This window comes from Chionomys nivalis, chromosome 17 (genome assembly GCF_950005125.1).
Source record: "Chionomys nivalis chromosome 17, mChiNiv1.1, whole genome shotgun sequence".
In the NCBI taxonomy this organism is placed as follows: Eukaryota; Metazoa; Chordata; class Mammalia; order Rodentia; family Cricetidae; genus Chionomys; species Chionomys nivalis.
Genome location: NC_080102.1, coordinates 57,423,950 through 57,449,366, shown reverse-complemented (window position 1 = coordinate 57,449,366; position 25,417 = coordinate 57,423,950). Strand labels below are relative to the sequence as shown.

Genomic DNA, 25,417 nt, shown 5'->3' with positions numbered 1-25,417 from the left:
CTTTTTCTTTGACTTCAGACAAATTATGTCTTGGTGTCCTTTGGGTTCAACTTTTTGGGGACCTATGGGCTTCATGAACTGGACAGCCATTTTACTTCCCAAGTTTGGGAAGTGCTTAGTTATTTGTTTAATAGCCTATTTACAGGCGCGTGCGCGCAAATGGCCGCATGTGCATGTAGAAGGGGAGTCTAAGAACATGATGTTAGAATGAGGGAATAAAAGTAAAGTTTGGATGGATAATTGTGGTACTATTTTTTATACCTATTGTATAATTGGAAGCTTTCAGAATAGCTGGCATAGGCCGGGCGGTGGTGGCGCATGCCTTTAATCCCAGCATTCGGGAGGCAGAGGCAGGCCTCTGTGAGTTCGAGGCCAGCCTGGTCTACAAGAGCTAGTTCCAGGACAGGCACCAAAGCTACAGAGAAACCCTGTCTCAAAAGACCAAAAAAAAAAAAAAAAAGAATAGAATAGCTGGCATAAAAATTAAATGAAAAGATAGGATTTCGTGGTAGCCATCTTAGGACTATAGAAGTTTTTCTTTCTATTGTTATGTACTTTACAAATACTTAGCTACACACAGTGGCTCACACCTATAATCCTTGCACTCAGGAGGCTGAGGCAGGAGAATCTCAAATTTGAGGCTAGCCTGGGCTACATAGTGAAGCCTCATCTCAAAATACATACAGAAATGATTTTAAGATGTTTGCACCTCGTGACTACATAGCCTTAGCCTGTCTGCTTCTGGTTGTCATGACCGAGCTACTTGACTTAACCTGCCTCTCATCGTCACTGCCTCAGCCCAGGCCCAGAAACAGCAGAGCCAAGTGACTGCCATGAACTCCCTGCCACCACACCCAAACTGAAAAGGAAGTCAAATAAAATTTAACTTAAAATGCGTTTTGATTAGTTTAACAAAAGATTTTTCAGTTGTGTTATGAACTGTTTATTGGCATTTATACACATAAAGTACATAGTGAACTGAATAATTTATACAAACTCTAAGAGAGTATTCCAAATACAGAATTACGATTAAACAACAAAACAATCAGGCTCTAAGGAGGCACGTGATTTGGTGCCAAAATTCACAACTGTGTATCTGTCACAGTCCTTTGTGGCACTGCTCAAGAAACAATGCTGACGTGAGAACACTACAGTGAGCACGGAAGAACAACTCCTTGTGTAGAACACAGCAGGGACAGACTGACAGTCTGCAGTGTTTCTTTATGTCACTCCTAGAAGGATGACAGGGCCTAAAGCCACGAGGATCTGGCCCAGCCCCACGTCTGCCTGGAACACTCGCATAGTACTGCCCCGTGAGAAATGCTCTGTGAGCCACTGCTGGAAGAAGACGGGGCCACTGTAGACCCCGGGGAAATGTCTCCGGCCACAGCCATGGCCATAACTGGTGATGCCCATCACAAAGTATCTCCTGTATTCCGGTAAATAGCACATGAGTGGGCCACCGCTGTCACCCTGTAGAAATCCAAGGTGGTTTTGTCATTTCTTATGCTGAGACAACTCAGTTACACTACACTTGTTTCTGTGAATATCCTGCTCATTACACTCCGGGATAGCATGGGGTTTCGGGGTTTCTCGTTTTCTTTCGGGCAGTAGCTCGCTACACTTCATACAATAATGAAGGGCAGGGAGCCGGTGCTTTGCTGAGACAGCCCCAGGGCACACACATCTCTAAGGTGCCCCTCACATATTAACACAATGCTCTAATGTTCAACTTACACAAGAGGGGTGCCTCACTGGAGGATCAAGTCATCTGCATGGTTGTGGATGAAATTGTTTGGATTTTAAAGCATAGTTCTCAGGAGAAATATAATTTAGAAAGTATACAAAAGACTGAAAAAACCACTGTCTTTAGAATGTTTACTTTGCTTTACCATTGTGTGGGAAAGGCCCCTTTTCAAAAGTGAGACACTTGTGTGCTGTTAGCTACCTAGAGAAGCACACACTGTTGTCCACAGGGATGGCATGTCCTCAAGAGCTGAGATCGGCTACTGCAAGATGGGAGTCAGTGTTGCTGTGACCAACCAGACCTTCAGTGTTTAGACAAAACCACCAGGGGACCCAAAAGTGCTTGTGGTAACTGCTAGTCCTCAAAGCAGGGAGGATGCGGAGGTCAGTATTTCAGCGCCTACAGGGGAAGGACTGGTTCTGAGTGTTGACAGTTCTTTATACTCGCAGGCATTGAGTGATTATTGAAATCATTGTTTTTGATGATTTGTTAGGGAATGCAATTCATTTAAACCAACTGTTTCATTGTTTCATTCACAGAGATTTTTAAGGAAAAGAACAGAGGAAACAGGAAGCTGAGACGACTGAACTGGGACTGGATAAGAGAATGTGAGAGCGGAACATCGCTGTGCACAGCCAGGGCTGGTGGCGCGGCAGCAGTAACGAGCATAAGAAGCCAAGCACGTGTCTCTCGGGGCACAGTGTGCACTCAGCACTTGAGAGGTTCAGTTTCCAAGACGAAAAGAGAAAAGATCGGGAAAGAAAAGATAAGAAGGAAATCAGATTTTGTAAAAATTGGAAACTTATGCTTCAAATAATATCCTTCACAGACACAAATAGCTGGGTGTAGGGGTTGCACGCCTCTAACCCCAGCACTCAGAAGGCAGAAGCAGACAGATCTGTATGAGTTCTAGGCCAGCCAAAGCTACACAGTGGAATCCTCCTTAATAAAACAAGACAGTAACAACAAACGAGAAATATAGATCAGGGGTAGAACAGGGTTTAACATCCCCAGTGTAAAATAACAATGACCAGACATATGTACGGAGGTCAGAGGTCAATGTCAGGGGTGTTCTTCAAATATCATTGCAAGTGTGTAGATGTCAGAGGGCAACCTCAGCTCAGTCTTCCCTCCCCCTGGCCTAAGGCAGGGTCTCTTGTTGTACTACTGTTTACAAGGCCTGCAGGCTTCTGGGGACTCCCCTGTCTGTTTCCCATCTCCTTGAAGGAGCACTGGGTTTACATGCCTGTAACATGTCCTGCTATTTTTGTGGGTTCTGAGACCCTGACCTCGCATCTTTCTGCTCTCACAGCAAGCACTTCGCTGAGCCGTGTCTCCAGCCCGACACACGGTTCTTCAGTGACACGGAAAGTCCCAGAGCTGAACCTGAGGGGACGCTCACCTCTAAAATCCCACTCACTCATATACTGTAAATGGCCATGTGGGTGCTTCTGGGTGACAATAAAAAAGCAAGAAAAAGAAGGCTGGGAGAGGAGGCTCAGTGGTCAAGAGCACTGGCTGCTCTTACAGAGGAACAGGGTTCAATTCCCAGCACCCCTATGGCAGCTCACAACTGTCTGTAACTCCAGTTCCAGGGAATCTGATGCTATCTTCTGGCCTCCTCAGGCTCTAGGCACTACAAACACAAACAGAAAACTTCAGGCAAGACACTGAAACACATAAAATAAGACAAGAGTTTAAACCAGGGAGGAGAAGAGGAGCAGGAGGAGGGCGGAGTCAAGGGGGTGTGGCCTGCACTTGAAACTGATAGAAATAAGAACCAGGAAATCCCATCCAAGGTTTGGATTGTTGGAGGAGGGAGAAAAGAGAGGAATTTTTCCATTAGCCTAAAGGTTAAGAGCTCTGTTCAGGTCCCCCTGGCTTTAGAAGAGCCCTCAGAGGGTATCTGGTCTTACCCTGCATGTGTCAAAGGTCCCATTCTCATGACCAGCACAGAACGAGGTGCTAGGGATCACTCCTCCGTAGCTCCTCTCAGAATTACAGACCTCTCGAGAAATGAAGTGCACTTTCGCTTCTTGTAGGATGTTTGTACCATTGCCTGCCAGCAGAAGAATGAGCAGAACTCTTTATGTCTTAATAATTGCAGGCATTTTTACTGTGATTCAAATGTCCAAGGGTGGTAACTCACACGCGTAATTTTTGCACTCTGGAGACTGAGGCAGGAAGCTTGCTACTGGGTCAAGGTTAGCCTGGGCCACAGAGTGAGACACAGACTCAAACACTAAGAATGAACAGCAGCCAGTGGTGTGTAGCTCACTTGGTGGAGAGCTTGCCAAGCCCGCATAGGGCCCTGGGTTTGGTTCCCAGCACTGCATAAGCCATGAGTGGTGGTGATACACGCCTGCGATTCCAGCACAAAGGAGGGAGAAGCAGGATCATAAGTTCAAGGCCATCCTCAGCTAGTGAGTTTTAGGCTTGCCTGGGCTACATGAGATTTTGTCTTAAAAAAACAAGACGTGTGAAAAATTGAAGTACGAGTGTTTAATGAGGCCTTACTGGTTTCCTTAGTAAAGGAACGGATTGAATGGCCACATTAAATGCTATCTTTGTATTATCGAATCAAGGTCTGTTTTCCCTAATAACCCGGGTGCTCATAATCACTCGCTCGTCTGCTTTGTTTATGGTTTGCCCATTCGAAGCCTTTCACTATATAAGTGGAGCTGTAGACTATACTGCATTTTCTGTCTGGCTTATTTCATTTAGAATAATGTTGACTTATGTGCCAGGATTCTATCCCTTTGTGTAGTTTAATAACTCTACATTACTTGAAATTACTGAAAAATAAGAAGTTTGGAGAGATGGCTCAGGGTTAAGAGCACTTACTGCTCTCTCAGAGGCCCCAAGTTTTATTCCCACACCCATCTTAGGTGGCTCCCAATCTCCTGTAATGCCAGCTCCAGGGGATTTGAGACTTTCTTTTGTTCTCCTGGGGCACTGCTAACACACACACACACACACACAATTAAAATAATAAAACAAATAGATTCTGGGCACAGTGGTACATACTTTAATCCTGGTACTTAGAAGGCAGAGGCAGGCAGACCTCTGTAAGTTCCAAGCTAACCTGGTCTACGTGGTAGGTTCCAGAACACTAGGGCTATGTAGAGAGACCCTGTCTCCAAACAAAATAAAAATAAAAATAACAAAAAGCTGGGCATGGTGGTGCATGCCCTTTAAAAAAAGTAAATAACATACTTTAATCCCAGCATTTGGGAGGCAGAGGCAGGCAGATCTGAGTTCAAGGCCAGTCTGATTTACAGACTATATTGTGAGACTATCTCAAAACCAAAATAAAATCAATGACTGTCCTGTGTTTGGTTTACTCAGTCATGAGCTGGTAAGCCTCTGTGGTGTCTCCCATCTTCCTGCTATTCTGAAATCACTATGTTTACCGACAGGTTCTTGTGTGGGCATGCACATTCATTTTTAGGGTACATCTTGAAGTTGGATCACTTTTTGAGGAACTCCCAAACTGTATTCCAAAGCAACCTCCCCATTTTCTAGTCCCAGCGGGAATGCAGCAGGACTCCGATTGCTTCCGCTCCTCTCTGGTGCGTATTTTCCAACATTTCCCTATCAATCCATGTGTGTCATTGAATTCACTTTTGCTTACATTTTTTGTAGTGCTAGGGAGCTAGGCCAGGCCTGACTCATACTAAGGACAGGCCCTCTCACTGAGATACATTCCCAGCTCCCAAGTTTTAAAATTGAATTCTCTTCATTTTTGCGAGTACTGAAACATATTTTGTGTGTATATACATACATACATACATATATATATATATACATATATACATACATACATACATACATATATATATCTTATACCTGGTCATTTCATTAAACTCTGTTGATTCCAAAGGTTTTATTTTTATGTGTACGGATTTTTGTTTGCACGTATATATGTATACCATGTGTATGCACTACCTAAGGAGGCCAGAAGAGAATTATAGTTACAGTTGTGGGCCACCATGTGGACACTGGGAACCAAATCCAGGCCCTCTGGAAGGACAGCCAGTGATCTTAAACACTGAGCCATCTCTCCAGCACTGTTTTTTTATTTCATCAAAAGCATGCTCAAGGAGAATTTTACTAGCATTTAAGAGGAAAATCATAAGCCGGGCGGTGGTGGCACACGCCTTTAATCCCAGCACTCGGGAGGCAGAGGCAGGCGGATCTCTGTGAGTTCGAGACCAGCCTGGTCTACAAGAGCTAGTTCCAGGACAGGCTCCAAAACTACAGAGAAACCCTGTCTCGAAAAAAAAAAAAAATTTATTTCTTATGTATACAATATTCTGTCTGCGTGTATGTCTGCAGGCCAGAAGAGGGCACCAGACCTCATTACAGATGGTTGTGAGCCACCACGTGGTTGCTGAGAATTGAACTCAGGACTTCTGGAAGAGCATGCAATGCTCTTAACTGCTGAGCCATCTCTCCACTCCAAGTTCAATCTTATATAGCTGAGGATGACCTGGAACTTCTGATCCTCTTGCCTCCAATCACATGGGCTCTGGGATCACACATGTTGGCTGCTGTCTCCATGAAGTCTCAGTTCTTGACACCCGTGCTCTCTGTGCTGGGTTTATCAATGTGACACACACCTGACCCACCTGGGAAGAGCTCCCAGTTAAAGAGCTCCCTGTAGCAGGCTGGCCTGTGGCAAGACTGGATGTTTTCTTGATTAGTGATTGATGTGGGAGGGCCTGCCCACTGTGGATGGTGCCACCTTTTGGCACTGGCCCTGAGTGGAATAAGAAAGCAAACTGAAGTAGATATGGTGGCACACACCTTTAATCTCAGCATTTAGGAGGCAGATGCAGGTGGATTTCTGTGAGTTCAAAGCCAGCCTGACCTACATAGAGAGCTCCAGGACAACCAGAGCTCTGTAGAAAGACTCTGCCTCAAACAAACAAACAAAGAAAAAAAAAAATCAAGCAAACAAGAAAGCAGGTTCGGGAAGCCAAGGGCACAAGTCAGCGTGCAGTCTTCCTTCATGGTTGCCGCCTGCCTGACTTCAGCTCATAGCAGACTGTGATGAGGATATGTAAACCAAATAAGCCCTTCCCTGTCCCCACACTGCTTTGATCGTGGGGCTTAGCACAGCATTGGAAACTGAACTAGGACAACCTTAAACTACCGGCCTGTCAAACAGAATGGTGGAAGCAGGACATGAGGGAGCAGGAGCCTGAGACACATACGTGCTGTGTCTCCACAAGCATGCTGCTTTAACAAAGACAGGACTTTCCTGTTCTCCGCCAAGGAGAAGAGTTGGTGACTCCATGGGTGAGACGACCCCATGCAGCCTCCTGCTTAATCCTGCACAGGGCATTAAGTGAAAAGGGAACTATCAGTCCCAGGGAGTCCTGATGGAGGAAGGTCATTGGTTAAATAATAAAGAAACTGCCTAAGCCCATTTGATAGGCAACCCTTAGGTGGGTGGAGTAAACAGAGAGAATGCTGGGAGAAAGAAGCCGAGTAAGGAGTCGCCATGATTCTCCCACTCCAAACAGACGCAGGTTAAGATCTTTCCTGGTAAGCCAGCTCGTGGTACTACACAGAATATTAGAAATGGGTTAGATCAATATGTAAGAGCTAGCCAATAAGAGGCCGGAACTAATGGGCCAGGCAGTGATTAAAAGAATACAGTTTCCGTGTAATTATTTCGGGTAAAGCTAGCCGGGTGGCGGTGGGAAGCAGCCCCGCCGCTCCTATTACAACAGAGTGGCACCCAACGTGCTAATGAACTCCACGTAAAACCTGAGAGGGCTTAAAAAGGACACAGAGAGAATTTAAGACAGCTTTTTGCTGTTTGTGGGTTGCTTGCTGCAAAGAAATTGTCCTGACTCAGCAACAGGAAAAAACTGGCTGTTTTAAAATGCCGGCTTTCTGGGCTGTGCCGCCATTGCGATCTCTGTCTGGCTCCTGCGGGAGACAGAGCTTTTGAATGGAACATTTGGAGTAAAGTGCTACGATTTGTTTGATGGCAACTAGACTCACTATGTGCCTAAAAGGAAGTCATTTTGTGCTGTGGCTCAGAGGCACAAACAGCTCCACCACGCTACTGGTGCAATGTGCAAGGATCAGAGGCACGAGCGGCTCCGCCATGTTGGACTGGGCGGGGCAAGCAGGCAGTACCTGTTTTTGACCTAGGAATGTCACAGCTTAGATTCTTAAGTGCTTAGCGATTTAAAAGCACAAAACAAAGTGCTCCTGGATAGTAAAAAAATTACAGATTCACAATAGAACTGATTCAGACACTGTTAGATGAATGTATGTAGGCTTGAGAGAGAGAAAAAAATATATATAAAGAATAGAGTTAATGTCTTAAAAAAAAGGGTAAAGTCTTTAAAGAGACAGAGTACAGATAGTTATAGATTAAAAGAAATAAAGAAAAATAAGCCACGTAAAAATGGAAAATTCACAGAGAGTCTGGATTCTTTGTATTATTGTGTTTTCTTTAAAATTTTTGACTGTAAAGGAGCTAAGTACAGAGAGACATTTCATTATATGGGCTGCCAAGCTAAACCAGAATGGATACAAGGGTATTATGATTTCAGAATATGGGTCTAAGGATATGATGCTTTGGAGAGGGTCTTCTTTTGTTTTCACAGAGGATGCGACTCTGTGGATTGCATCTATCCCAATGTGGTATGATAGACCACGCCCTCCTGAAAGGTTGCTGTGAACACCTTCAGAAAATTACTTCACTCAACTGCCGACTGAGATGACCCTGACACACAGGTTACACCATGAGAGATCTGAATACAGCGCCCCCATTCAGCAGGAAGCAGTTTGGAGAGAAAAAACTGCGCCCATGTTCCCAAATATGGTTTATAAATGTTCTTTTACATTTAAAGGGGGATATGATATAGATATGAATAATTTGCATTGGTGTGGATTTTAAGGTCAATTTTGTTATATGTATATGCATATTTCTAATCTTGATTAAGGTATTGTGATTGTATAGTTCATTTAAAAATGTAATGTATATAGGTTGTTAATGGATAATCATCGATAATTGTCAAGCTTTTAGTCATGTTAGTTAGATTTTCTAGATGTGCATAGATATATTTCAGCTAGATAGGCATTCTTCATATCTTTCAAAGACTGCAGAATATGGCATTTAAATGTTTTAATAACTTAGGGCTTTTCATGACAATGAGACACGTCTGCTCCTGGCAGCACCAATCTACTTCAAGAGGAAGATGGGCATTGAAGAGGCTCCTTATGGAGTTTGATAGCCATTTGGGCATGAAACTGCTCATGCCTGGACTGTTGCATAAACTGGACACAAAGAACCCGCACAAAGAGGACTGCTGAACTTGCGTAAAGGTGAGATGGTCTTTTGGGGTTCCTGACTCATGAAAGAGTCTGCGAGACATTCTGCAGGACACAGCAAAAAGTGACTGAACTGTCTTTGGAATTTCCTGCTTGATGAAAATGTCTGCTGGATACTATGGGCCTGTAGGCCGAAGATGGATGCCCCAACGGTACAAAAGAACTTTGGGTGACTGTCCAGGCAGCAAGATGTCTCTGTCATTTCTAGAGTTTGAAGTTTCTTATTTCTTGTTTACTTAGGTAGTATTATATCCTTCTGGAGTCTTTGATGGAGTTGAAGAATGGTTAGTTATAGTTATAGTTTTCCTTAGTTATAAGATAAAATAGATATAAGTATTGTAACTGTAATTCTTGCTTTATAACTGTTTTGTTATATGTAATTTTACTATGTTAAAGTGAAAGCCTTTTTTGTTTAAACAGAAAAAAGGGGAAATGATGGAGGAAGGTCATTGGTTAAATAATAAAGAAACTGCCTAAGCCCATTTGATAGGCAACCCTTAGGTGGGTGGAGTAAACAGAGAGAATGCTGGGAGAAAGAAGCCGAGTAAGGAGTCGCCATGATTCTCCCACTCCAAACAGACGCAGGTTAAGATCTTTCCTGGTAAGCCAGCTCGTGGTACTACACAGAATATTAGAAATGGGTTAGATCAATATGTAAGAGCTAGCCAATAAGAGGCCGGAACTAATGGGCCAGGCAGTGATTAAAAGAATACAGTTTCCGTGTAATTATTTCGGGGCATAAGCTAGCCATGTGGGCGGCCGGGTGCCGGGGACGCAGCCCAGCCGTTCCTATTACAACAGAGTCCCAGTTTCGGATTCAGGGGAGCATTTCTGTCATAGTTCTCTCATCAACTCTGAGTCCTGGGCTGCAGAAACGCCGACTCTCACCCTAACGTCTGCAATTAGTTCAAGTATCTTTGGTGTTTATGACCAGGCTCCTCTATATTTCTATTTATGCAGGAAATTTCTCTCTCCATAAGGAATAAAAAAGTGAAAATTTTCTTTTTCATGGATTATAAAACTCAGTTTTTTAGCTTTTGGGTAAAAAGGTAAAAATAAAGGAATAAACACATAAAATGGGGCAAGAATAAAACTTAATGCTGGACTGCTTCCTAAGTGCGTGCAAAGCACTAAATTTGATCCCTAGCACAGTCAACTACTCAATCACCTGAAAGAAATATACAAACGGATATCAATACATAAGCGGATTCCCTCCCTCTGCCAATAACCAGGAAAGTGTGTATGTATCAACCGAGTTCAGACTATAATTACCTTCTTCTTTGGTTCTTCCCCAGCCACTTATAAAACACTCTGTGTTTTGGTCCAGTTTTTGGAAAACACCAAAAGGTAGGCAAATAGGCCGAATATAGTCATTATACCTCACAGCTTTCCTTAGACGGAACAGCGCGATATCATTTACAAAAGTTTCCAGAATGAAGTCTGGTCGGATGATGATTGCTACTACTTGAATATTCTTGATGTGGGAGCGGCGCCGGGAGAGGTCATTGGTTCCAATCACTGCTCTCCACTTGAGAGGGTCACTGAAAGAAAGCAGATGTTCTTATTACGGACAGGCTCACTGCAACTCTTTCCCTTGATTTTCCACTAGATTGGGGTTCTTTATATTGGCCTGATAACTAAGTTTTAAGTGTTTTTCCATGTGACTTAAGTATAAAATAAAAGCACAAATGTCACAATGCAACACAGGGGAGAAAGCTGAGCGGGATCAGAACACAAGAACTCCGTGGCTGACCAGGGAGGGCAGTGTCTCTTACTAGCAGACAGATGCCTGGATTACTCAACATACGGTTTTGAGACAGCAAGCTGTTTGGAAAGAAAACAAAATCCCTGAAACAGCACAAACCACCAAAGTAAACTCTAAATGGATTAAAAACTTAAAACTCTATTAAGTCAAGAGTTGCTGTCAAAAAAAAAAAAAAAGAAGAATTGCTGTCTTCACAGGCAGGTGACAGAGCTGGGATTTGCCTTCAAATAACTGTACAGCAAGGCGAGGAGTTCAGCTCTGCAGAGTTCAGGCTCAGTACACATAAGGTACAGGTGGGAGGGGCACGAGAGGGCACAGGAGTGAATACATGATATATATGTATGAAAATATCATTAAGTTATGTATAATTAATACATGCATGCCAATAAAAATCATTAAAAGGTAAGTTTAAAACATAAACTGTGGGGGCTGGAGAGATGGCTCAGTGGTTAAGAGCACTGGCTGCTCTTCCAGAGGCCCCGAGTTCAATTCCCAGCAACCACATGGTGGCTCACAACCATCTGTAATGAGACCTGGTGCCTTCCTTGCCAGCAGTACATTGGATGCTTAATAAATAAATAAATCTTTAAAAAAAAAAAACTTGAACTGTGTGATAAGCACATGGAAAAAAACATTTCCTCTGCTTTTATACTTTCTTAAAGATTTATTTTTATTTTATGTGTTATGGGTGTTTTGCCTGTATATATGTTTGTACACCACATATGTGCCCAATGCCCAAGAATGCCAGAAGAAGCTGGGCAGTGGCAGTGCACGCCTTCAATCCCAGCCCTTGGGAGGCAGAGGCAGGCAGATCTCTGAGTTCAAGGGCAGCACGGGTCTACAGAGGGAGTTCCAGGACAGCCAGGGCTACCCAGGCGGCAGAGGCACCTGAGCGCAGGCGGGCCCAGGCGGCAGAGGCACCGGCAGGCAGGCAGGCCCAGGCGGATGCGGGATAGTACAAGCATGAAACAGTGAAGCCCACACTGAGAGCAGATCGCCCCACTACAATTAAATCAAACCCATTAGATAGCATCGATAAGAGGAGATGGGCAGATGCCAAGGCAAGAATTCACCCAACAATCTGAAAAACAACATGAAAACACCAGAACCCAATGATCTTACAAGGACTTGAACACCCTAACACAGAAGAAGAAGAAAAAACTGACTTTATGAAAGCAATAGAGTCCCTTAAACAACATGTAAAAAACGCCCTCATAGAGATGGATGAGAAGTATAACAAAAAGTTTGAAGAAATTAGTAAATCAGTGAATGATACCCTGGGAAACCAAGAAAAAACGATCAAACAGGTAATGGAAACAGTCCAAGAATTGAAAAATGAAATAGAAGCAAGGAAGAAAACACAAACTGAGGACCAGCTGGATATGGAAAATCTAGGTCAACGAGCAGAGACTACAGAAACAAGCATAATCAATACAATACAAGAGATAGAAGAAAGAATCTCAGATTCTGAAGACACCATAGAGAAAATAAACGGACTGATCAAAGAAAACAGCAAAACCAACAAATTCTCATCACAAAACATTCAGGAAATATGGGACACAATAAAAAGACCAAACCTAAGAATAATAGGGATAGAAGAAGGAGAAGAGGCACAGCTCAAAGATCCAGAAAATATTTTTAACAAAATTATGGAAGAAAACTTTCCCAACATAAAGAAAGATATTCCTTTGAATATTCAAGAAGCATACAGAACACCAAACAGACTGGATAAAAAAAAAAACATCCCCTCGCCATATAATAATCAAAACACAAAATATACAGATTAAAGAAAGAATATTAAGAGCTGCAAAGGAAAAAGGCCAAGTAACTTATAAAGGTAAACCAATCAGACTTACACCTGACTACTCTATGGAAACCATGAGAGCCAGAAGGTCCTGGATAGAGGTACTACAGAAACTAAGAGACCATGGATGTAAACCCAAACTACTATACCCAGCCAAGCTATCGTTCACTATCAATGGAGAAAACAAGACATTCCAGGATAAGAAACAATTTAAACTATGCGTAGCCACAAATCCAGCCCTACAGAAAGTAATAGAAGGAAAATCACAACCCAAGGAATCCGACATTGCCAACATTGCCTACAATAACTCAGGCATCTAGCGACCCTTCAACAGCACAACTCAAAGAAGGGAGACACACTCTTCTACCAAAAGCAATAAGAATAGCCAGAGTAAACAACCACTGGTCATTAATATCACTTAATATTAATGGTCTCAATTCACCTATAAAAAGTAACAGGCTAAGAGATTGGATACGAAAACAGGATCCAACATTCTGCTGTTTGCAAGAAACACATCTCAACCACAAAGACAGGCATCTACTCAGAGTAAAGGGTTGGGAAAAGGTTTTTCAAGCAAATGGTCCTAAGAAAAAAGCAGGTGTGGCCATACTAATTTCTAACAAAACTGACTTCAAACTAAAATCAATCAGAAGAGATCGAGATGGACACTTTATACTCATAACAGGAACAATTCAGCAGGATGAAGTCTCAATCCTGAATATCTACGCCCCTAATATAAAAGCACCCACTTATGTAAAAGAAATATTGCTAAAACTCAAGGCAGACATCAAATCACACACACTAGTAGTAGGAGACTTCAACACACCTCTCTCACCAATGGACAGGTCAATCAGACAGAAAACTAATAGAGAATTAAGAGAATTGTTGGAGGTAATGAAGCAAATGGACTTAACAGACATCTATAGAACACTCCACCCAAATAGGAAAGAATACACCTTCTTCTCTGGAGCTCATGGAACCTTCTTGAAAATTGACCACATACTCAGAAACAAAGGAAACCTCCACAGATACAAAAAAAAAATCAGTGTCCACCTGTGTCTTATCAGATCACCATGGATTAAAGTTAGAAGGCACCAACAATGCTACCCCCAGAAAGCCGACAAACTCATGGAAACTGAACAGTCAACTACTGAACCACACCTGGGTCAAGGAAGAAATTAAGAAAGAAATTAAAGTCTTCCTTGAATTTAATGAAAATAAAGAGACAACATACTCAAACCTATGGGACACGATGAAAGCAGTGCTAAGAGGAAAGATCATAGCACTAAGTGCCCACTTAAAGAAAATGGAGAAAGCGTACATTGGGGACTTAACAGCACACCTGAAAGCTCTAGAAAAAAAAGAAGCAGACGCGCCCAGGAGGAGTAGAAGACTGGAAATAATCAAACTGAGGGCAGAAATCAACAAAATAGAAACACAGAAAACAGTCCAAAGAATCAATGAAACAAAAAGTTGGTTCTTGGAGAAAATCAACAAGATCGACAAACCCCTATTCAAACGAATTAAACAACAGAGAGAGAACACGCAAATAAATAAGATCAGAAATGAAAAGGGGGACATAACCACAGATACAGAGGAAATTCAGAGAATCATTAGCTCTTACTACAAAAGTCTCTATGCCACAAAACTGGAAAATGCAAAAGAAATGGACACTCTTTTAGATAAGTACCATATACCAAACCTAAACCAAGACCAGGTGAACGATCTAAATAGACCTGTTAGTTGCGAAGAATTAGAAACAATTATCAAAAATCTCCCTTCCAAAAAAAAGCCCAGGACCAGATGGTTTCAATGCAGAATTCTACCAGAACTTCCAAGAAGAGCTAATACCTATATTCCTTAATGTATTTCACAATATAGAAACAGAAGAGTCATTGCCAAATTCCTTTTATGAAGCTACAGTTACCCTGATACCAAAACCACACAAAGACCCAACCAAGAAAGAGAATTACAGGCCTATATCACTCATGAACATCGACGCAAAAATTCTCAATAAAATACTGGCAAACCGAATCCAAGAACACATTAGAAAAATTATCCATTATGATCAAGTAGGCTTCATCCCAGAGATGCAGGGCTGGTTCAACATACGCAAATCTATCAATGTAATCCACCATATAAATAAACTGAAAGAAAAAAACCATATGATCATTTCATTAGATGCTGAAAAAGCATTCGACAAAATTCAACACCCCTTTATGATAAAGGTCTTGGAGAGATTAGGGATACAAGGGTCATACCTAAATATAATAAAAGCTATTTACAGCAAGCCGACAGCTAACATTAAATTAAACGGAGAAAAACTCAAAGTCATCCCACTAAAATCAGGAACACGACATACCTCTTCAATATAGTGCTTGAAGTTCTAGCAATAGCAATAAGACAACATAAGGGGATCAAGGGGATTCATATTGGAAAGGAAGAAGTTAAGCTTTCGTTATTTGCAGATGATATGATAGTATACATAAGCGACCCCAAAAACTCTACCAAAGAACTCCTACAGCTGATAAACACCTTTGGTAATGTGCCAGGTTACAAAATCAACTCCAAAAAATCAGTTGCCTTCCTATACACTAAGGATAAGGAAGCAGAGAGGGAAATCAGAGAAGCATCACCTTTCACGATAGCCACAAATAGCATAAAATATCTTGGGGTAACTCTGACCAAGGAAGTGAAAGATCTATTTGACAAGAACTTTAAGTCTTTGAAGAAAGAAATTGAAGAGGACACCAGAAAATGGAAGGATCTCCCTTGCTCTCGGATTGGGAGGATCAACATAGTAAAAATGGCAATTCTACCAAAAGCAATCTATAGATTCAATGCAATCCCCATCAAAATCCCATCAAAATTCTTCACAGATCTGGAGAAGACAATAGTCAACTTTATATGGAAAAACAAAAAACCCAGGATAGCCAAAACAATCTTATACAATAAAGGATCGTCTGGAGGCATTACCATCCCTGACTTCAAACTCTATTACAGAGCTACAGTATTGAAAACAGCTTGGTATTGGCATAAAAACAGAGAAGTCAACCAATGGAATCGAATAGAAGACCCTGACTTTAGCCCACAAACCTACGAACACCTGATTTTCGATAAAGGAGCTAAAAGTATACAATGGAAAAAAGAGAGCAACTTCAACAAATTGTGCTGGCAAAACTGGATGTCAATCTGTAGAAGAATGAAAGTAGATCCATATCTATCAGCATGCACAAAACTCAAGTCCAAATGGATTAAAGACCTCAATATCAGTCTGAACACACTGAACCTGATAGAAGAGAAAGTGGGAAGTACTCTACAACACATGGGCACAGGAGACCACTTCCTACATATAACCCCAGCAGCACAGACACTAAGGGCATCATTGAATAAATGGGACCTCCTGAGACTGAGACGCTTCTGTAAAGCAAAGGACACTGCCACTAAGACAGAAAGGCAACCCACTGACTGGGAAAAGATCTTCACCAACCCCGCAACTGACAAAGGTCTGATCTCCAAAATATATAAAAAACTCAAGAAACTAGACCGTAAAAGGTTAATCAATCCAATTATAAAATGGGGCACTGAGCTGAACAGAGAATTCTCAACAGAAGTAGTTCAAATGGCCAAAAGACACTTAAGATCATGCTCAACTTCCTTAGCGATCAGGGAAATGCAAATCAAGACAACATTAAGATACCATCTTACACCTGTCAGAATGGCTAAAATAAAAAACACCAATGATAGCCTCTGCTGGAGAGGTTGTGGAGAAAGGGGTACACTCATCCATTGCTGGTGGGAATGCAAACTTGTGCAACCACTTTGGAAAGCAGTGTGGCGGTTTCTCAGGAAAGTCGGGATCAACCTACCCCTGGACCCAGCAATACCACTCTTGGGAATATACCCAAGAGATGCCCTATCATACAACAAAAGTATATGCTCAACTATGTTCATAGCAGCATTGTTTGTAATAGCCAGAACCTGGAAACAACCTAGATACCCTTCAATGGAAGAATGGATGAAAAAAGTATGGAATATATACATATTAGAGTACTACTCAGCAGTAAAAAACAATGACTTCTTGAATTTTGCATACAAATGGACGGAAATTGAAAACACTATCCTGAGTAAGTTAAGCCAGACCCAAAAGAGGAACATGGGATGTACTCACTCATATTTGGTTTCTAGCCATAAATAAAGGACATTGAGACTATAATTCGTGATCCTAGAGAAGCTAAATAAGAAGGTGAACTCAAAGAAAAACATATAAGCATCCTCCTGAATATTAACCTTCATCAGGCGATGAAAGAAGACAGAGACAGAGACCCACATTGGAGCACTGGACTGAAGTCTCACAATCCAAAGGAGGAGCAGAAGGAGAGAGAGCATGAGCAAGGAACTCAGGACTGCGAGGGGTGCACCCACACACTGAGACAATGGGGATGATCTATCGGGAACTCACCAAGGCCAGCTGGCCGGGGTCTGAAAAAGCATGGGACAAAACCGGACTCGCTGAACATAGCGGACAATGAGGACTACTGAGAACTCATGAACAATGGCAATGGGTTTTTGATCCTATTGCACGTACTGGCTTTGTGGGAGCCTAGGTAGTTTGGATGCTCACCTTACTAGACCTGGATGGAGGTGGGTGGTCCTTGGACCTCCCACAGGGCAGGGAACCCTGATTGCTCTTTGGGCTGACGAGGGAGGAAGACTTGATTGGGGGAGGGGGAGGGAAATGGGAGGCGGTGGCGGGGAAGAGGCAGAAATCTTTAAGAAATAAATAAATTAATAAATTAATTAATTTTTTAAAAAAGCCAAAAGAGGAAATAAGATTCCCTGAATGGGGAATTAGAGTGGTTGTAGGTTGTATTGTTGTTAGGGGCCGGGTGGGCGCTAGGAAAGAGCAGACAATGATTTTAACCACCGAGCCATTTCTTGAACCCCTAATTTTTAAAAATATACCAATACTAGAATAAAGCATTTGGATTTTAGCATTAGAATTGAGAAAATTAAACCAAAAAGAAAACAGGTGAATACACAGCACTGCCATAAGAAAAGTTTTGTTTATTAGTTAATTGTCTCACTACAGGGATAAAATACTCCAATTAAAGCAGCATAGTGGAGAAGGCTTGCCCCTGCTCACAGTCCTAGGGTACAGTCCATCATGGCAGGACGGCAGGGAGGCGGGGCTTCAGGTAGCCACACACTGTATCAGGAAGCAGAGGGCGATAAACACTAGTGCCTAGCTCCTCTTCTCCTTTTGATTCAGTCTAAGAAAGGAATGGTGCCTCCTTCAGTTAGGGAGGGTACCACCTAAACTAATCTATTGTGGATAATTTCTGACACGAATGCCCAGAGGCTAAGTATAAAAGAAAATAATTAGATAAATGAGAAATGAGAGAAAAGAAAACTAAATCCTAATGGTCTGATGTGGAATAATCCTCTGTACACTGTAAATATATATTACTCTCATTAGTTAATAAAGAAGCTAATTGGCCTATAGCAAGGCAGGATAAAGTTAGGCAGGACAATCAACCTGAGGGTACTGGAATGAAGAGGGGTGGAGAGAGGGAGTCGCCGCCGGGAGATGCAGAGAGAGCAAGATGGGCATGCCACACTGAGAAAGGTACCAAGCCACGTGATAAAGATGGGCATGTCACACTGAGAAAGGGTACCAGGCCACATGATAAAGCATAGATAAGAAATACGGGTTGATTTAAGAATTAGCTAGTAACAAATCTGAGCTATTGGCTGAGCATTTGTAATTAATATTGAGTCGCCGTGTTGGTTATTTGAGAAACAGCCGCAGCACAAGATAACTCTGCCTACAATGGTCATTTCTGCCAGGGTGAAAGCTGACATCACAGGAAAAGCTGTGGTTCTGCCCTGTGATAGACACCGAAGCCATCCAACCACACATGGCTGGAGACTGTGGCTCAGAACTGGAACACTCACCTGGCATGTGTAAGCCTTAGATTCAGCCCCAGTATCAGAAAACAGCGACCCTCTGCCTTCTGCTAGAAGTACCCATCTATTTGCTTGTACAAGGAAACGTGATTTACCCACTTTGTCCTCCAGGGGTCCTGATCCAATGCATGACCCAAACCCCTTATCCACAGTTCTGTCTGACAAAGGACAGCTCACTAAACCCGAGTGTTGGCCTCCTTTTGTACAGCAACTGCAACTCCACCGCCAGCAGAGGCCAGGCCAGAGCCGCAGCCCGAGGAAATAAATTTTGTTCCCACAGGCATCGACTCTTTCAAAGCTACTAAGAGCATTTATCTAAATCTCCGTCCTGCTAAAGAACTCACAATTCAAAGGTTGAGGTAGAATTCTGCTTCCCAAAGAGGCTGAAGAGCAAGCAGCTGACCTAGCTCACTGTGTCCTTGCCTCTCCAAGGTTCTTATCCCTCCTTATAAACCCCTCTCCACCTGGTTCCTCCCTACAACTTCCTGTCAGCTAGTTGCTGACCCAGCCTCCGGACTGCAGGTATATTTTATTTAATCAACTCATCTTTGCATCATTAAACAAATGTTCCAGAGCATAAACAAAAGTAGCACACCTTCAAATAACATTCTGCAACACTGGGGAGTATTGCTTCATCTAAAACGAAGAGCTAGGCAGTGCCAATCAGATAATTCATTATACAAGTTGATAAGAAAGCTACCTAGCAATAGGAACTAAAACTGAAAGATTAGTACGTAGAATGAAGGGTTCTAAAGGATCATGGAAAGCTGGTTTTATGAGGAATTTAGCAGAAAGAGGAAAAGGGCAGAAAAAAATAAAACAGCAGCACTGTTGTCCACACACACACACACACACACGCACGCACACGCACGCACGCGCGCGCACACACACACACACACACCTGCCAGCTCACTAGTGTCTTGGAAGAGATGCTGCTGAGCTAGGGAGATGGCTCAGGGGCTAAGAGCTAGGGAGATGGCTCAGGGGCTAAGAGCTCTTGCAGGGGACCCGGGATCTGCTTCCAGCATCCTCATGCTGGCTCACAACCGTCTATAATCCCAGTTCCAGGGGAACTCATGCCCTCTCTGGCCTCCTTGGGCACCAGGGACACACAGTACAAAAAAGTACATATACACAAAACATTCATAGGCATAAAAATAGTTTTAGGAAAAGAAAAGAGGCACTTTCACGGAAAGTCTGTCATAATTGTCCTATTCCAGAGGGTCACTGGATTGGGCATGGAATTAGCCTTTAAACTATGTTTGGGTCACAGAAATCATAGGAAAACAGAATTTTATGACTTGGTGCAAATGAGGCCCAAGAATCTCTTGCAGAGTTCAAATAATAAAAGGTTAAGTCTGACCTGTCTTGTTTCTATGCAAGTCATGAACAGAGTATGCTTTACAGATACACATATATAATTGTATGTATGGTTTTACAGGACCACAGCAACAGTCATTTAATTGTGTATTTTCCATTTACATATGGTTACTTTCATGCTAAGTAATGTAACAAACTATATGGCCTGCAAACCCTATGAGGTACCCATGGAAAAAGTTGCCAGTGTGTGACTTAGTCATTTCTTATGAGTTCGAGGCCAGCCTGGTCTACAGAGCCAGACAGACTCCAAAGCTACACAGAGAAACCCTGTCTCGAAAAGCAAAAAACAAACAGCAACAACGAAAAGAATTCATCTCAGCAAATGTACTGTCATCTATATAATTCTATATAACTACGGGTAGACATGATAGTCCACCATTTCAGACTGTCCCTAGGAGAGAACGGGAGTGGTGTTCGGGATACATACCTAGCCTCTTTAGTGCAGTGGGCGGCTGTGAGGACCCACCTTTCTCTCACCAAGGCACCACCACATATATGCACAAGAAAATCGCCGTCCTGAACCTGCAGGCTGACTAACCACGGCCAGGCGCCAGTAGTAGCTCGTGTACCTCCTATGATCCGAGACCCTTCCAGTGCACCCCTAAGTGGTGCTATTCCACAACCTAAAAACAAAGCAATACATTAATTGGAGTAAACACCCACATTTTGTGTTATTTCCTAACGTGAATACATTAACACAATCCTTTTTCTCTTTAGACACTGATAAAGCAAGCCAACTCCGAGGCAAGCTAAACTTTCCAATGGCAAATGCATTAAGACAAGCACACCATACTTGACTACTTTAGTAACACAGACAAGTTTCTCTGGCCCAGCTCTTTCCTTTGTGGGACAGTGACTGAGAGAGCGCCTCAGATCCCTCAGCACTGCAGCGTTGCCTTGGTTTCTCTGTGTAGCCCTGGTGGTCTTGGAACCTTGTAGAGCAGTGGTGGTACACGCTTGTGATCCCGTTCAATAGGATCAGACAGGAAAAAACCTGTCTCAACAGTGAGCGTGTGTGTGTGTGTGTGTGTGTATGTATGTATGTGTGAGTACGTGAAGCTTCAGGCTTAGTGGCTGGGGATGCGTAGCTCAGTGGTAAGCGTGTGTAGGTCGCACGTCTATAAATAAGTCCCTGGCTCAATCTCTGACATAAAACAAAAGTTGTGATTGATTAAGAGACACAAGCTATGCATTTCTTGCCATTTAACCGGTTGAACAATTCTCAGCTGCGTTCTGAACAGGCCACCCAACAGCCCTTTGGGCCAGGAACACGCAGACATTTGTTTCCGCGCTGGCAACACCACCGAGGGTCTGGGAGCAGCTGAGCTCTGGCTCTGGGGTGAGGCGGTGAGGACCGTGGGCGAGCCTCCGCCCGTGACCAGATACTGCCCTTCGTGAAGGGCTCTTCCTCTTCCGGGGCCCCGGCCTCCGGCCCTGGCTTGCTGGCCTCTTCCTGCGCCGGGGTGGGGCCATCCCTGTCGGGCGTGTGGAGCTTGGAGAGCACGAGGACGCCGCCCAGGCACAGCAGCGCGGCCCTCAGCGCCCACGGCCCCATGGCGCCCGCAGGCCCCAAGATGGCGGCGGCGCCCGACGCCCGCGCGCGCGGTGCCTGCCGGTCATTGCCCCACACGGGCTAGGCCGCCCGGGCCCTGCCGCCAACCGGAGGACGTCGTGGACTTCCGGAGTGCTGCCGGCGCCTGAAGGAAGCTGGCGAAGGAGCCGCCGAGCAGAGCATGTGGGGTTGACTCGGAGACGGTAAAGCCCGGGGCGGGTGCGCAGCCATCGCGGCTTGGAAGCAGTTTGCCGCCAGCACCTCAGCAGAGGCCGGCAGAGGCGCGGGAGGAAGGGAGGCCTCCCCACGGTGAAGTCCCTCCGCCGCGGCCCAGACCACAGCTGTGGCGGACACCGCGGGGGTGGCTGGGCGGCCGAAGGCCCTGGCAGGTCCACCAGACCTGGAAGACAGACAAGCGGTCTTCCTCAGCACAGCCACTCGCACTCCACGGCCCGGAGCACTCCCACTCACGGCCTGTGGAGCACTCCCACTCACGGCCGGAGCACTCCCACTCACGGCCGGAGCACTCCCACTCACGCCCTGTGGAGCACTCCCACTCATGCCCAGGAGAACTCACGCTCCATGGGGCCTACACATGGTCACACGCTTCATACAGCCACAGATGCCCACAATAAGTCGAAAAAAACTTTGATGTGAAGATTGCCTACATATAAATAATATTCGAATATTTAAAATAAAAACATTAAAATGGCAGTGAATCATGCTTACAGCCTAAGCATATATGACCTTTTTGTGTTTCCCAACTACAAACCTAGAAGTTCCTAGGAATCTCAAAAAGAAACCCATTTACAGTAAAAGACATGTCTTAACCCTATTGTGCAGTCCTTGTGGTCAATGGTTTATGTTTTTTTTTTTTTTAAGATTTATTCATTTTCATTTTGTGTGTATATATAAGTAGACCTGGACTTATGGATGGCCATGAGCCACCATGTGGGTGCTGGGAACTGAACCTAGATCTTCCAGAGAGCAGTCAGTGACCTGAGCCATCTCTCCAGCCCCATGCTTATCTTTAAAAAAAGAAAGAAAATGACTTTTTATTTTGTGTGTGCATGAGTGAACATGTGCATGTCTCTGTACATGTGTGAAGGCCAGAGGATAGCTGTCAGGCATTGGCTCTCTCTCCACCATATGGGTCCTGGAGACTAAACTCAGTCAGGTCTGGTACCAAGCGCCTTCTCTCACTGAACCATGCTGGGGACAGCTGTTGTGGAATATTACTTTGACTGGGCAAATACGTGTTATTTTTTTTTTATTATTTTTTTATTTTATTTTATAATTTTTTTTTTTTTTTTGGTTTTTCGAGACAGGGTTTCTCTGTGGTTTTGGAGCCTGTCCTGGAACTAGCTCTTGTAGACCAGGCTGGTCTCGAACTCACAGAGATCCGCCTGCCTCTGCCTCCCGAGTGCTGGTATTAAAGGCGTGCGCCACCACCGCCCGGCCTACGTGTTATATTTGTTTATGCTACATTTATGTAAAGATGGGCTGCTGTTTCACCTGGCCTGCCTAAGGCACCTGATGGGTCTAATAAAAAGCTGAACCACCAGTAGATGGGTGGGGCTGGCGGGCAGAGAGAATAAATAAGAGGGAGAGAAGAGAAAGGGTGGAAGAGAGGGAGACACTTGAAGCCAACCAGCCAAGCCACCAGCCAGACTTGGAAGAAGCAGGAAAAGTAGGGCATACTGAATGAAAGAAAAGTAAAAAGCCTCAAGGCAAAACATGAAGAGAAACAGGTTAATTTAAGTTATAAGAGCTAGTGAGACAAGTATAAGGCCGAGCATCCATAATTAACATTAAGTTCTGTGTTATGATTTGGGGGCTGGGAGTTCAAGAAAGCCTGCTACACCCAGCCACAGTTCTATCATCCTAACCAAGGTACCTTTGGAGCACGCTATAACTTATCATTAAAGGGAGGAGGAGTTTCTTGGCGACCCTTTGAGATGTGGTGAGAGTGGAATTACCCACCGCCGTGGCGCTCACAGGGCTCTCTTTGGAAAGCCCGTGCCGTCTTCCCCGAGTGTCTCTTTCTACCTCCTGTGGCTTAATTTTGTTTTTTCTTTTTTTCAAGACATGGTTTCTCTGTGTAGTCCTAACTGTCCTGGAACTCCCTCTGTAGACCAGGCTGGCCTTGAACTCGTAGAGATCTGTCTGCCGCTGCCTCCCAAGTGCTGGGATTAATGGCGTGCACCACCACACCTGGCAATTTAGTTTTCTATATATGTATGTGTGATGTGCTTGTCTGTGTATGCGCCAGGTTCATGTGGTGACCATAGAAGCCTTAAGAAGGTGCCAGACTCCCTGGATTAAGAGAAGTGCTCTTCATCACAGAACCATTGAATTTATTTTAGAAATCTCTTTTTACTTGATTTTACTGAGACATAGTCTCACTATGTCTTAAGGTTGGCCTTGAACTTGGCGTGTGTAGATCAGGAGGGCCTTGATGCACCTGCTTCCCAAGTGCGTGCACCCAGCAGAAATCTCTCTCTCTCTTTCTCTCTCTCTCTCTCTCTTTTTTTTTTTTTTTTTTTTTTTTTTTTTTTTTTTTTTGGTTTTTTGAGACAGGGTTTCTCTGTAGCTTTGGAGCCTGTCCTGGAACTCCCTTTGTAGACCAGGCTGGCCTCGAACTCACAGAGATCCGCCTGCCTCTGCCTCCTGAGGGCTGGGATTAAAGGCGTGCGCCACCACCGCCCGGCCAGAAATCTCTTTTTAATAAATTCCAGTCCTCCTTGATACTGGCTGATCCCAAAGTTCTTGCCTGGGGCAAATTCAAGGAAGCAGCTTTCTACTGACTAGCAGAGGCCCCTGAAGGATGGTGATCTCAGTCGGCCAGCTGCATGCTGGGCTGTGTCCCCTGAAGGATAAGGACCTCAGCTGGCCCACTCATACTGAGTCTTTGTCTCCTTCTGTATTGCTGGTGAGAAGGCTGAAGTTATAGAATCACGTTTAAGGGCCTCTCTCCCCACAAACCAGCTAGATTCCTTGCCTCTCTGAGAGGCTTTGGACACATTCCTTGACATTCCAGTTGCCTTAAGGAAGGCCTTTAAATAGCCCTGGCTAACCCACTGAACAAGTTAGTACTACCTTATGCAATATAAGCGGGCTTTCTTTTCTTTTCCTTCCTTCCCTCTTTCTTTCTCTTCCTTCTTTTTTTTGTTAAAACAGAGTCTCATGTGCCCACCAAACTGGCTTTGAGTTCCTCAACCAATTTAGGCATGAGCTACTCTGGTGATGCAGCCCAGCTTTGCACGTACAAGGGAAGCCAGTGCTATGCCAACTGAGTCACAGCCCCAGGACCCAAGCACCTAGCTTAGTTCTTAAATTTTTGTTTTATTTCATGTGCACAGATATTTCACCTGCATGTGTATCTATGTACTGCTTTCAAGTCTATGGCCCATGGAGGCCAGAAGAGGGCGTCAGATCCCAAGGAACTGGGAATAGACAGTTGTGAGCTACCATGTAGATGCTGGGAATCGAACCCAGGTCCTCTGGAAGTGCCGCCATTGCTTTTAACTGCTGAGATACCTCTCCAGTCTCATGCTTCTAACGTAACTTGAGTGGGGGCTAAGAAGATAGTTCAGTGGTCAAGAGCACTGGCTGCTCTTTCAGAGGACTTGGGTTCAATTCCCAGCACCCACATGGCAGCTCACTACTGTCTGTAACTCCAGTTCTAGGGGATCTGACACCTCCACACTAATGCACATAAAACAGAGTTAAATTTTTTTAAAAAATTGGTTTAATTTGCAGGCAAATGGATGGCTCTAGGAAAAAAAAAAACATTAAGTGAAGTAACCGAGACCCAGAAAGACAAATATAATATGTACT

General features: G+C 43.9%; 1 protein-coding gene across 1 annotated transcript; it reads right to left on the bottom strand.

Annotated features, from left to right (window-relative positions):
• Positions 1-1,221: 1,221 nt before the first annotated feature.
• On the bottom strand, positions 1,222-21,580 carry Tmprss12 (transmembrane serine protease 12). Its single transcript, XM_057792683.1, has 5 exons — positions 21,415-21,580; positions 20,453-20,648; positions 10,379-10,647; positions 3,664-3,806; positions 1,222-1,473 (listed from the first exon to the last, which is right to left on the bottom strand). Exons 1-5 carry the CDS (start codon positions 21,578-21,580, stop codon positions 1,222-1,224), a joined length of 1,026 nt encoding a protein of 341 aa, XP_057648666.1.
• Between the last annotated feature and the right edge of the window lie 3,837 nt (positions 21,581-25,417).

Bases quoted from the DNA above. Each gene is read 5' to 3' on its own strand.
- Tmprss12 (XM_057792683.1), bottom strand. From the start codon at position 21,580: ATGGGGCCGTGGGCGCTGAGGGCCGCGCTGCTGTGCCTGGGCGGCGTC. The intron at 20,649-21,414 runs GCAGTATCTGGT...CTTTGTTTTTAG, and splicing joins GGAAGAGCCCTTCACGAAGG to GTTGTGGAATAGCACCACTT. The intron at 3,807-10,378 runs GTAATTATAGTC...TTCTGCTGGCAG, and splicing joins GGGAAGAACCAAAGAAGAAG to GCAATGGTACAAACATCCTA.